The following is a 12,939-nucleotide window of genomic DNA, read 5'->3' as shown; positions in this document are numbered from 1 at the left end:
GTAGTGAAGCCACTGGGGGAGGAGGTAAGAAGGGGAAGGCTGAGGGGAGCGGAGGCGACTAGGAAATAGGAAGAGGAGGAGGGGAGACATGCAGACCCCCAGGCTCTGCCTGTCAGCAGATGGAGCCAGGGGAGAGGGGACCCTGGGCCCTGGAGACCTCAGGGCACTGTGGCCCAGTGCCCTCCGGGCCCCCTACGCTGTTGACTCAGCTCCTGCACACTTCCCCTTTCTGCCCCGGAGCGCAGAGAGCCCTGCAGAGCCCTCCTCGCCCGCCCCGGTGTGTTTCCCTCCCAGCCTCTCCGCTGCTCTGGTGTGGGAGCCAAGTTGGGCACAAGCCTAGGGCTCTCGCGGGGCCGCAGCCAGTGTCCCCCCGCCTGGGGCGCCTGCTCTCAGGTCAGCCACCTGGACCCCACTCCGTTCCTGGGAAGCTCAAAAGTCTGGGGAGCGGGGAGTGTTCTTGCCCTGGGGGGTGGGGACATCAGGGGTCCGAGGTGACCGAGGAAGGTCCCGGAATAGGTGGGAAGAAAGGCGTCCCACACAGCCTCTTGGGGACAGAGAAGGGGGGAAATGACTCGACCTGCGGCTGCTGGGGCAGTCGGGGTGGGGACCCCTGGCCTCTCTGGGCCTGAAGAAGGGTGTAGCAGAAAGGACTGCGGTGGGAGCCTGGTGAGCAGAGGGAGCAGGAGAAGGGGGAGGTCGGTTTCCGAGGGGAGCAGAAGGAATAAAAGTCAGACTTCCTGCCGGAAGGAAGGAGACCCGTGGGCTGCGTTTCCTTCCTCAAAGAGCCCAGAGCCAGGCTCCGGCCTGGGGGCCCTGGTGGTGTGGGGTCCAGCCTCGGGGGTGGGGGCGGCCACAGAGGCTCTGGAGGGGCTCTCCTCCCCCCCACCCTGCTGTGGCGGAGGAGCCCGCAGCTCCAGCCCCCGTTGTCATGGTTATCAGAGCAGCCAACTCCCCTCGATCGGGAGCGCTGGTGAGCTGGCACCCTCTGCTTGGCCCGCTCTCCCCTGCTCTCTGCGCATCTCCCCCAGCTCGGAGGAGAGCGCGCCTCACACGCAGCAGCCGGGGCGCTCGGCCTGAGAGGTACAGGGGGAGGTGCAGGGAGCCGCCGGGGACATGAGCGGCCACAGGAGGCAGCCTAGCCGCCGGGGCCAGGTAGGTTGGGGGCGGCTGGGCCCCTCAGGGTCGGCCCGGGCCCTCACAGATGGTCGGCGGCCTCTGGCGCCCTGCGGCGGGCCCTTCTTCGGGAAGTGGGGTCTTTGCAGCATCGCTCCCTGGTCTCTGCCCTCCGCCGGTCTCTGGGCGCCTGGTACCATCAGCCTCACTGCCTGTCTCTCTCTGCCCCTTCCACAGACCCGGGAAAAGGAGAAGATGAAGGAAGCCAAGGACGCCCGCTACACCAACGGGCATCTCTTCACTACCATCTCGGTCTCGGGCATGACCATGTGCTATGCTTGTAACAAGAGCATCACGGCCAAGGAGGCCCTCATCTGCCCCAGTAAGTTGCCTGGATCTGACTCACTGCCCGCTGACCCTCACCTTGCTCTCTGTCCTTTCTGCCCTGGATCCGTAGGGTCACTCTCTTGGAGCCCCAGTGGGGCCCTGGGCCACATGCCTGACCCCTCGCTCCCCCTTGCCTCCCTCCGCGGGGTACAAGCAGGGCTGTGGGAGTTGGGAGAGGGTGGCTGGGGGGGCCCCCCTTGCAGCTGTTGTCCACTGGGCGTCCCCCGGGTGTCCCCTGGCTCTCCGAGCAGCTGCTGAGGGTTTGGGGAATTGCTTGGAGAAGGATCAGGAATGTCCTGCTGTGTGGGGAGCTGGGCAGAGTGGGGGCTGGGGGGTGGGGAGGTGGCTGGCCACAGTCTTGCACCTGCTTCTGCCTGTCTTCCGGGGCAGATCTGCAAGGTCAGGACTCGAGGGTCCCCTTTCCCCTCCCTTTCTCTTGACTGGGTGGAGCCTGAAATTTTTCGGGACGGGGTCAGGGCCCCATGTCTCAGATTTCCAGCATGGCCCGATAGAGCGTGAGAAAGGGAAAACAGCAGGAGAGTGTGTGTTGCGGGATAGAGGTCAGAGCTCCCAACCTTCGCCCGCATCTGAGGCAGTCCGCATCTGAGGCAGTCCGGGGCACTCGTCCTTCCCCAGGGTGCCGGGATGCCTGCACAGAAGGCTCCTTTCCCCCCTAGTTTATGTCCCAGCTGCCTCTGGCCGGGGCACTGCCGGGTCTCCAAGCTGCTGATGGCAGGCCTGGGGCTCTGGCTCTCGGTCCCTGTGCAGCTGGAGAGCCATCTCAGAGTTAGGAGGTTGAGGAGGGAACCCCCAGTCTCGATCCCCCGAGACCTGACAGAGTTCCCCTTCGGGAAGCTTGTTGCCAGGGGAACCGGGGAAGCAGGCGGCAAGCGCTATTTTGAGAGCAGGTGGAAAGCGGAGGTTTGATCCAGAGACACTGGGTGCTGGGGGTAGAAGAAGGAGCTCTAGGGGAGTGGGGCAGCCCCAGCCCCCCCTGCCCTCCCCCCACCCCACCCCGCTTGCCTTGTATTTGTGGAAGTGAGCCTGTTGCTGGGCATTGTCTGCGGGAGCCACAGTTTCCTGTGTTGTTGGACACGGCAGAGGGAGCAGGAGAGGGCAGAGGCACGCTGGGGACAGGGACAGCCAGCAGTCCCACTGCCAGGGACCAGCCACTCTTCATCTCCTGCCCCATGGCAGACAGAGTGTGGGGACCGTGGGTTCCCCGGGCCTGGAAGTGGGGGGAAGGTAGGGGTCAGAGAGGAACCATGGGGAAGGGGGCCGGCTTTGGGGGAGGGCAGGACAGGGTCTGTCCCCACTCTGGCACCGGGGCCAGCAGCCTGTGAATTGCTTGGGCCTGGCCATGGTTCATGGGCGCACGTGGGGCACAGCAGCAGCGGCCTGGCCTTGGAACACAACCAGGCCGGGGTTTCAGTCCTGACTGTGCCACTGGCTGCCTGAGCTCTGGCTGGGGGCTCTGACCTCTCCGGTTGGCCCCTCTCTGTGAAATGACGATCCTTGACTCTACCTCAAAGGGTTGTTAGGATCAAGTAAACATGGGCCACGTGCTGGGAGCTCTGGGGGTGCAAGCCGCCCCCTGCCCCTGGCCCCCACCCCAGCTGCTCTGTGCCTGGTTCTGTCCCGTGGGCGTCCGCTCCCATCTGTCACTCTCAGCCACCCCTGTGCTCCTTGAGCTTGTCTCTGGCAGCCAGGAACCCCTTCTTCCCTCCTGGGCCACCCTGCAGGTCACCTTTGGGTCGGGGTGGCCACCTGGACCGCTCGCCTGCTTTCCTGCTGGAAGGAAGGGGGAGGAGGAGGTGTGGGGAGCGTCGGGTCTGGCAGTGGCTGGAAGGCCTGAGAAGAGGGGCATCCACAACTGTGTGGCTGGGGGCAGTGGGGGGAGGGGAGCCAGGTGTCTGGATGCAGGCATGCGCCCCCTCGGCCACCCCTCACCCTCTCTGCCCCGCCCCCCAGCCTGCAACGTGACTATCCACAACCGCTGTAAAGACACGCTCGCCAACTGCACCAAGGTCAAACAGAAGGTGAGATGGAGGGCAGCGGGCTGGGGAGAGGGTCGTGTGCCCGCCCTTCCCGTTCACTCCTCCCCTGTGCTCACCGCGGGGCAGCCCGCACCCTGCGCTCCAGGCCTTGGGCCCCGCGTGGCCAGCCTGCTGCTCTGGACGCAGCCCTGGCGCTGGGCTCGGTGTCCCTCATGCCCGGGATCACTGTGCCCCGTGGGGCCAGCCACCCAGCTCCTGCCCCCCACCTCCACCAGCTCCACCCCCACCTCCTGTGGGGGTGACCCTTGGTGACAGCTGTCCCCGGTGTCTCTCTTTCACTCTGTCCCACAGCAACAGAAAGCCGCTCTGTTGAAGAACAACACTGCCTTGCAGTCTGTCTCCCTTCGCAGTAAGAGTGAGTCGTGGGGGCACACAGGACACCCCGTGCAGGATCCCCCTCCGTGGGACCCCGGGCCTCTCTCAGCCTACGGGCTCTGCTGGCCCCCCACAGTCATTCCCCGGGCGGTGCCCTCCTCCCCTCGGTTGGATGTGGGCGGTGGCCCAGTAGGGATGTCCAGCCTCTCGGGCGGAGGGGCAGGGCAGGAGTCTCACGGGGGAGGCTCAGCTTAGCTGGTTGTCTGAGCGCGCGTCGCGCCCTCAGGAGCGTTGCTGGCGGCCGCCCAGCGCTAGTCAGAAGGAAGACTTCTGACTTCTTCCTGCCACAGGAAGAGCAGGGTCCGATCCCCACTGCGCCGAGCGCCCCTGGACCAGTCCCCTGACCTCTTGAGCCTCAGTGTGCCTGTAGGCTTGTTTCGGGGACGAGATGAGCCAGGACATATGTTAGCAATAGTGCCCAGGTGTCCCCCAACCTTTCCTGGACTGGGGGCCAGGCGGGGGATGGGGTGGCGGAGGAGGCCTCATTTCTAGTCCACGAACCTGGGAGGCCCGGATTCCGGGAAGCAGCAGTGATGACGTTCGGCTGCTCCTGTCCCCCTGCAGCTACCCCCCGGGAGCGGCCGAGCTCTGCCATTTACCCCTCGGACAGCTTCCGGCAATCCCTGCTTGGTTCCCGCCGCGGCCGCTCCTCCTTGTCGCTGGCCAAGAGTGTCTCTACCACCAACATCGCTGGGTACGCCCCTGCTTGGGGAAGGGACAGCCGGGCGGGGGTGTGGAGGGTGGAAGTGGGGACCTGGAGGCCTGCAAGGGCAGTCCCTCCCGGCCCTGAGCTCGGGCCCATAGACCGGGAAGGAGGACTCCGGGTGCCTGCCCCTCAGACCCCAGCCCCGGTTCCCCATTTGGGGAGGAGGAATCCGTCCCCCGAGTCGGGGTGACGTAGACCCTGTCCCCTCAGACACTTCAACGAAGAGTCCCCCCTGGGGCTGCGGCGGATCCTGTCCCAGTCCACGGACTCCCTCAACATGCGGAACCGGACCCTGTCCGTGGAGTCCCTCATTGACGAAGGTGACGGCCGGCCCGGGCAGGCCTGCGGGGGGCGGGGCCCAGCGAGGGGGGTCGGGCTCAGCGTGGGCCCTGCTGACGTCCAGGTGCAGAGGTGATCTACAGCGAGCTGATGAGTGACTTTGAGACGGATGAGAGGGACTTCGCAGCCGACTCGTGGAGCTTGGCCGTGGACAGCAGCTTCCTGCAGCAGCAGAAGAAGGAGGTGATGAAGCAGCAGGATGTCATCTACGGTGAGCCCAGGCCTCCAGGCTCCTCTCGCTGACCAGGGCTTGTCCACGACCTTCCTCCAGCCGGTGGTCCCCCCCAGGACCCTGTTAGCCCACAGGCCCCCCAGACCCTTGCCTCCAGCCCCCGCATTGCCGTAAGGCTCCCACCTTTGGGGGCTTTTGGTCTCCCAGGCCCCATCTTTACTCCTTCCTTCGAGTCGGTTCTCCGCTGGCGCCACGCTGGGGACCCATGGCTCTTGCCCCAAACAGCTTACGGCCTGAGATGGCAGGGCATAAAGGGAAAACATAGTTAAAGAAACACTCATACCACGCCGGTGCGGAATGTCACCGTGGAGGGGGCCTGGGAAACCTCCCACCAGGCCTGCGGTCCCCAGCCTGGGCCCTGCCCGTGCGGCCTGGCCTAGGTGCGGGGTCTGATGAGCCGTCGCCCCGCAGAGCTCATCCAGACGGAGCTGCACCACGTGCGGACGCTGAAGATCATGACACGGCTGTTCCGCGCGGGCATGCTGGAGGAGCTGCAGCTCGAGCCCGGCGTGGTGCAGGGGCTGTTCCCCTGCGTGGACGAGCTCAGCGACATCCACACGCGCTTCCTCAGCCAGCTGCTGGAACGCCGCCGCCAGTCCCTGTGCCCCGGCAGCACCCGCAACTTCGTCATCCACCGCTTGGGTGACCTGCTCATCAACCAGGTGGGCAGGGCCGCCGCTGCCGCCGCGAGCCAGCGGGCGGGAGGCCGGAGCAAGGCGGGGGACTAGGCCGGGGACTAGGCTTTGCGGGACCCGCTGAGCTGGTCTGCCCCGCCCCCGCCCCCGCCCTCTAGTTCTCCGGTCCCAGCGCCGAGCAGATGCGGAAGACCTACTCGGAGTTCTGCAGCCGCCACACCAAGGCCTTAAAGCTCTACAAGGAGCTGTGCGCGCGCGACAAGCGGTTCCAGCAGTTCATCCGGGTGAGCGGCCCAGGCGCTGCCCGACGACCAGGCCCGAACCCCGCCTGCCCATTCTGGGGGCCGCGGCGCGCCGCTGCTGGCTCAGCCGGTTCCCGCCAGCCCCTGTGGCGCGTGTCGGCGATAACCCCCTCCTCCGCCCGCGATAATACCTGTTCGCTCCTTGGTGTGGTTGGTCCTCGTCCTCCACCCGGGGCGGGGCGCTCCCCGTTCCCAGGCACAGTCACCTAAGGCCGTGGGAGGTCACCGGTGCTTGGGCTCCAAGAGCTCCAAGGGCATGTTTTTGGACCCCCTCCCCGCGCGCGCCAGCCCTGAGCCCCGCCTGTGCCCTTGCAGAAGGTGACGCGGTCCGCGGTGCTGAAGCGGCATGGGGTGCAGGAGTGCATCCTGCTGGTGACCCAGCGCGTCACCAAGTACCCGGTGCTCATCAGCCGCATCCTGCAGCACTCCCACGGTGAGGGCGGGCGGGCTCCCCGGTGGCGGGGGGGCTCCCAGTGACCCAGGTTGGGCGGGAGGGGCACCAACTGGCAGCGCCTCATGCCGCCCCCGCATAGGGCCCGAGGAGGAACGCCAGGACCTGACCACAGCCCTGGGGCTGGTGAAGGAGCTGCTGTCCAACGTGGACCAGGATGTGCACGAGCTGGAGAAGGGGGCCCGCCTGCAGGAGATCTACCACCGCATGGACCCGCGGGCGCAGGCCCCAGTGCCCGGCAAGGGCCCGTTCGGCCGGGAGGAGCTCCTGCGACGCAGGCTCATCCACGACGGCTGCCTGCTGTGGAAGACGGCGACGGGCCGCTTCAAAGGTGAGCGCATGGCGAGCGGAGGCCCCGGGGCGTGTGGGGAGGGAGGGGCCTCCAGCCTGCCCGACTTGTCTGCACAGGGGGGCATCTGGGGAGATGCGGTCTGGGGGCCGGCAGCAAAGTCCAAATCCCGTATTTCCGCCCGTGGGCCACTCGGGGCTTCCCTGCCAGGATGGGCCCCTGCGTGCCCCGAGAGCTACCGGTTTGAGGAGGACAGAGAATCTCCACGATGGGGGTGGGAGTGGAGCGAGACTGGGACACCTAGCAGGGCTCCAGAAAGGGCATCGGGGAGACAGCCAGGAAAGCCCGGGCAGGAAGCTGAGCCGGAGGAGTACAGGAGGGACGGAGAAGAGAGCAGAGGGGACTGGGGTGGGGCGGGGGCCACAGTTTCCCATCCTCGTTCCCCAGACCTGCTGGCCGCGGCTTTCCCACCTAGAGCAAGGCCAGGAGAGCAGCAGGCCTCGGCTTTGGGTGTGAGCCTGCCTGAGCCCTGTCCGCTGCCATGAAATCCCCTCTCCACGGGCTGGGGGATGGCAGTGCTTACCGGTCCCTTCCTTCATCCCTTTCTCTCTTTCCCATCCCTCCCACGCAGCAGCTAAGAATATAAACCACGGGGGTTAAAAATAGCAAGGCTGGAGAGCTTTATTTCTGAAGCATTTAGCAAAAGCCCTCCCCTCTGTGTGCCCACAGTTTAGTAAGCTCTCCAAGGACAGCGGGTGAGCATGTGAGCATGTGTTCTCTTGACTGTGACCTCTGAGTTCTAGGGACTTGACCTTTAGTGCGCCCCCCCCCCCACACCAGTGTTCAGGTGGGGGCCTCAGGATCAGCGCGGCAGGAGGGTGGGGCAGAGAAGGGTGGTGAAGGAGGCTGTGGGGTCCAGGGAGGTGGGGTTACTCCGCTGTGGGAGGGAGGGATGGGAAGCCCGATCAGCTTCGGGCAGAGGGATTTCAGGGCGCACAGCTGGAAAGCTCTCCCGTTAGCTGTGAGGTGGGGAAGCCCCTCCTGCTCTGGGAATGCTTTGGACCCTCACAAATATTCTGCACCCCCTCACCCGGAAAGATACATGTGCGTGTCGTGTTCCTGAGTAAAAATACACCACCTTGGGAGGTTTGCAGAGCCTCCGCGGCCTGGCGGTGGACTCGCTTGGGGTCTCTAGTCCCCAGGTGAACCAACCAGCCTCGGCTGGGTGAAGAGGGTTTTCCTCCAATGCCCTGGTGACCCCTTCCCGGCTTCTCTAGCCGAGATGCTCTTCAAGCTCGTAGGAAGGGCACATTTCCCCCTGGCGTCTCTGAGCTGGAAGGAGACGCCGGGAAGGGGGAGAGGCCGGGAAGGGAGTCGTTGGGGCCCCTGAGGAGGCGGCTAGCTGCTGCCCAGGCCCCTGATGCTGCCCGCCCTCCCTTCAGACGTCCTGATGCTGCTGATGACGGACGTGCTGCTGTTCCTGCAGGAGAAGGACCAGAAGTACATTTTTCCCGCCCTGGTGAGCTCTTCCTCCTCCTCTCTCACCACACACAGGGGTCACAGGCCCTTCTTCCTTTCCTACCCAGGCCGAATCCCCCAGAGCCCAACAGTCAGGATTGTAATTATTACTACAGTATCGTGAGGAGTAAAAACAGCTAATACTGTGTACGGACACTTACGTGCTATGGGGAAGGCCCGGCATGATCCTTTATTCGTAGACAAGGAAAGTAAACCTTAAAGGTGTTTGGGGGTTTTTTCCCCCAGTTTATTTGTTTATTTATGTTGTTATTATTATTTTTAAAGACTTCATTTATTCATTTGAGAGAGAGAGATCAAGAGCAGGGGAGCAGCAGAGGCATAGGGAGAAGCTGGCTCCCTGCTGGGCAGGGAACGGGATACAGGGCTTGATCTCAGGACCCTAGATCATGACCTGAGCTGAAGGCAAATGCTTAAATGACTGAGCCACCCAGGCGTCCCTGAGTTTATTTATTTTTTAGTAATCTCTACCCCCAACGTGGGGCTTGAACCCACAACCCCAAGATCAAGAGTCGCACAGTCCCCTGACTGAGCTGGCCGGGTGCCCCAATAGCCCTTAATGTCAGTGAATCTGTCAGAGGTTACGGGTGCTCCCAAGTGCCCTCTGGCCATGCCAGAGCTGGGACGCTGGAGTCCCTCAGGTACTGCAGAAAGACCGAAGACCAGACCCCCCAGGTCAGGTTCCCAGGCTGAGTCCTTCCTTTCTGACCCGCAGGACAAGCCCTCCGTGGTATCGCTGCAGAATCTGATTGTGCGGGACATCGCCAACCAGGAGAAAGGCATGTTCCTGATCAGCGCCGCGCCCCCTGAGATGTACGAGGTCCACACGGCGTCCCGGGATGACCGGAGCACCTGGATCCGCGTCATTCAGCAGAGCGTGCGCGTGTGAGTGTGTGCGGGGCCTCCAGCGTCCCGCAGCTTTGGGCCCGGCCACAGCACTCCCTGGGGGAGAGCCCAGGGTTCAGAGGGGGAGGAACACGGAGGCCCCGGGGCTGGAAAGGTCATCTGTGCCGTCACACTGAGTGTGTCTTGTGCCATGACACCTCCGAGCGCTTCTCGGGAGTGGGAGTCCTGCAGTGTCCCACCTGCCGGCCGGCAGGGCACCAGCAGGGGCAGGAGCACCTGAGGCTCCAGCAGTGGGCTGTTGCTGGGACCGTATTGCATTTCACCGTTATTTTCTACAAACAAATGGGAGAGGAAACGAAGTCCCTGAGACTAGAGCCCAATCCCACACAGTCGAGGCAAGAAGGAAACTGTCCCGTGTGCTGAGGCTGCGGACTTCCAGCTTCTGGGGGACACACGTGGGATTTGAGGCCCTCGATGGTGCCTCTTTGTAAACTGCGTGTGAAACGTTCAAAACGGATTCTTGAAGATTATGCCAAAAAGAAACTCCGTCGGGATATTTGTCGGTTCTTTTAGCATTAGAAACGGGTTTTTTCCACTCGGTAACGTGTGAGTTTTTGTTTCACTTCTGCGATTCAGACTTTTGAACCAATTTTTGAGAAACGCACACGAAGTAGGACATCGGCGGCTGTAGGAGAACCGTGCCAAATCCCGTCCTGCCACACGCAGGCCCGTGGAGGCCTCTGTTAGCGTATTAATATTTCTCATCATGAAAATTACAATTCATACTTTCCGATCGATGTCTCGAGCTTCTGCCGTGTTTGGAGCATTGCTGGATTTTTCATTTAGTTCTAACAACAACAAAAACAGTGAAGAAGATATCCTACCCATTTTAAAGATGAGAAATAAAGGTTGCCGCCCGGTACATAGCGGGGCCAGGGTTTGGGCCCAGTTGGCTTCATGACAAGGCCTGTGGTGCCCGTCCTTGCGATGCAACCCCCGCAGGTGGCCTGTGGAGGGGCATACAGACCAGGAAATTGGGATGATGGGTGTGAAGAAAAGCAGGGGTTTGGGAGTGAGCAAAGCCAGCGCTTGGGGCTGGAGAATCTTCCAGGGAAGGACTGTGTTCAGGAAGGAGGCTGATTCCTGATCCCTCGACCCGCCCAACCTCACCCCACTCTTACCCTTTAGGTGCCCCTCCAGAGAGGACTTCCCCCTGATTGAGACAGAGCACGAGGCTTACCTGCGCCGAATCAAGAGTGAGTCTGCCCCAGAGAACGCCAAGTACTTGATAATACGTCCCCGTGACGGATGGTAGCAGACCTGGCTAGGGGGTCAGTGCTGGGGAGACTGATGCAGACCCGCGACCAGAAAGGACTGTGCGGGAAACAGAGCAAGGCTGAGCACGGCACAGGGTGTATGCTACCTCTGGCGTAAAAATAACGGGGATAGGTGTGTGTCACGTGTGTTGTGTGTGTGTGTGTGTACACATGTGTATAATATCTCCGAAAGGGGAGCTGGGAGGACCAGGGTAGAGACATTAATCTACTTTTTTAACTTTTATTAGTATTAGACTGTGAACTAACTGCTATATAAAAAGACCAACAGGGGCGCCTGTGTGGCTCAGCGGGTTAAAGCCTCTGCCTTCGGCCCAGGTCACGATCCCAGGGTTCTGGGATCGAGCCCCACATCGGGCCCTCTGCTAGGCAGGGAGCCTGCTTCCTCCTCTCTCTCTGCCTGCCTCTCTGCCTACTTGTGATCTCTGTCTGTGAGTCAAATAAATAAAATCTTCATTAAAAAAAAAAAGGGGGGGGGCGCCTGGGTGGCTCAGCGGGTTAAAGCCTCTGCCTTCGGCCCAGGTCATGATCCCGGGACCCTGGGATCAAGCCCCGCATCAGGCTGTCTGCTCAGTGCAGAGCCTGCTTCTCTCTCTCTCTCTCTGTCTGCCTCTCTGCTACTTGTGTTCTCTGTCAAATAAATAAATAAAATCTTAAAAAAAAAAAAAAACAACAAAAATCAGTTTGTTTGGTTTTTTTTAAGATTTTATTTATTTATTTGACAGATAGAGATGGAGGCAGAGAGGCAGGCAGAGAGAGAGAGGGAGAAGCAGCAGGCTCCCCCCTGAGTGGAGAGTCCCATGTGGGGCTTGATCCCAGGACGGACCTGAGCTGAAAGCAGAGGCTTTAACCCACTGAGCCACCCAGGTGCCCCTCCCTACCCCTTTCTTTTAAGGGCTGATCCGGAGAAACACTCATGTCCATTGACCACAGTTTAGTCCCGTGGCAGTGTCTAGCCAAAGGTCAGGCTTAATTGGATAGCCACGTGCCCAGATGAAATTTGTACGGACTCTCCAATTAAAGGGAGATGGAAGAATGAAAGTGGGGGGCACCTGCCGTCTCGGGTACAGACAACAAAAGTCCAGGGGATGGCTCTGTCATAGAGCCTGCGACACTTGATCTCAGGGTCGTGTGTTTAAGCCCTACAATGGGCATGGAGCCTACTTAAAGAAATGAAAGTTCAGGGACCCCTGGATGGCTTAGTTGGTGAAGTGTCTGCCTTCGGCTCAGGTCATGAGGTCAAGTCCCACATTGGGCTCCTTGCTCAGCAGGGAGCCTGTTTCTCCCTCTGCCTCTGCTCCCCCTGCTTACCTCCTCTCTCTCTTTCTCTGACAAATAAATAAAATCTTTTTTTTTTTTTTAAGATTTTATTTATCTATTTGACAGACAGAGATCACAAGTAGGCAGAGACGCAGGCAGAGGTGGGGGAGGGGGAGCAGGCTCGTCACTGAGCAGAGAGTCTGATGCGGGGCTCGATCCCAGGACCCTGAGTTCATGACCCGAGCCCAAGGCAGAGGCTTTAATCCACTGAGCCACCCAGGTGCCCCAATAAATAAAATCTTTAAAAAAAAAGGAAAAAAGAAAGTTCGTACATTACTTTTCCCAAAAAAGGGTTTTCTTTTTCATAAATGCCAAAAATCCAGAATTAAATACTACCACTCAGCCCAGCCTTGGGCCCCAAGCCCTGGGGCTGCCCTTCCAGCTTGGCTTTCTGGCTGCACATCCCCGCCCCCCCCCAGTGCCCTCCCCTGGCACCACCCTTCCCCCTAGCCCCCCCCCCCCCCGCACCGGCCCCCTGCCGTGTGCTCATCTGTCCCCGTATCCACAGTGGAGCTTCAACAGAAAGACCAGGCCTTGGTTGAGCTGCTGCAGGAGAAGGTCGGGCTGTTTGCCGAGATGACCCATTTCCAGGTGGACGAGGATGGTGGCGGCTTGACCCTGCCTGCCCTACCCAGGGGCCTTTTCCGCTCCGAGTCCCTGGAGTGCCCCCGCGGAGAGCGGCTGCTGCAGGATGCCATCCGTGAGGGTGAGGGAGCCCTGAGGGGGAGTCCAGCGCCATCCGCTCGGGCTAGACCAGGGCATGGCCCCACTGTCTCTAAACTCCCTGGGGCACCCGGTGTGGGGAAGGCTGGGGAGGAGGCACGTCCTTGTTGCTGTCGGACGGACACCTTGTCCTGCGTACATTTGTGCTGCCCTTTCGGTGCCCTTCAGTGACCTTTGCCCTGTGCAGGGTGGAATGAGTGGGGTCCCTGGGGTGCCTGACGGCTGCGTGGGCCTTGGGTGGAAGGCGCCCTGTGGTTCCCTGCAGGGTTCCATGGGGCGCCCCCGCTTACCTCC

At 61.6% G+C, this 12,939-nt stretch overlaps 1 protein-coding gene across 16 annotated transcripts in view; it reads left to right on the top strand.

Moving 5' to 3' along the window:
- ARHGEF2 (Rho/Rac guanine nucleotide exchange factor 2) overlaps positions 1-12,939 on the top strand; it is a 37,980-nt gene that overhangs the window by 21,151 nt on the left and 3,890 nt on the right. For 11 of the 16 annotated variants that reach the window (XM_044266539.1, XM_044266537.1, XM_044266540.1 and 8 more), the window contains 14 exons: positions 1,351-1,495; positions 3,472-3,539; positions 3,849-3,912; positions 4,497-4,626; positions 4,849-4,958; positions 5,042-5,188; positions 5,621-5,871; positions 6,003-6,128; positions 6,462-6,579; positions 6,680-6,928; positions 8,329-8,405; positions 9,138-9,307; positions 10,457-10,524; positions 12,431-12,628. In XM_044266539.1, the coding sequence (XP_044122474.1) occupies positions 1,351-1,495; positions 3,472-3,539; positions 3,849-3,912; positions 4,497-4,626; positions 4,849-4,958; positions 5,042-5,188; positions 5,621-5,871; positions 6,003-6,128; positions 6,462-6,579; positions 6,680-6,928; positions 8,329-8,405; positions 9,138-9,307; positions 10,457-10,524; positions 12,431-12,628 (1,921 nt within the window). Of the gene's footprint in view, positions 1-9; positions 25-650; positions 1,153-1,350; positions 1,496-3,471; positions 3,540-3,848; positions 3,913-4,496; positions 4,627-4,848; positions 4,959-5,041; positions 5,189-5,620; positions 5,872-6,002; positions 6,129-6,461; positions 6,580-6,679; positions 6,929-8,328; positions 8,406-9,137; positions 9,308-10,456; positions 10,525-12,430; positions 12,629-12,939 lie in introns of those variants that run through there. The other 5 variants (XM_044266538.1, XM_044266536.1, XM_044266545.1 and 2 more) reach the window with 3 other exon arrangements.

This window comes from Neovison vison, chromosome 10 (genome assembly GCF_020171115.1).
Source record: "Neovison vison isolate M4711 chromosome 10, ASM_NN_V1, whole genome shotgun sequence".
Classification (NCBI taxonomy): domain Eukaryota; kingdom Metazoa; phylum Chordata; class Mammalia; order Carnivora; family Mustelidae; genus Neogale; species Neogale vison.
This window is presented reverse-complemented; position numbering and strand designations above follow the sequence as displayed.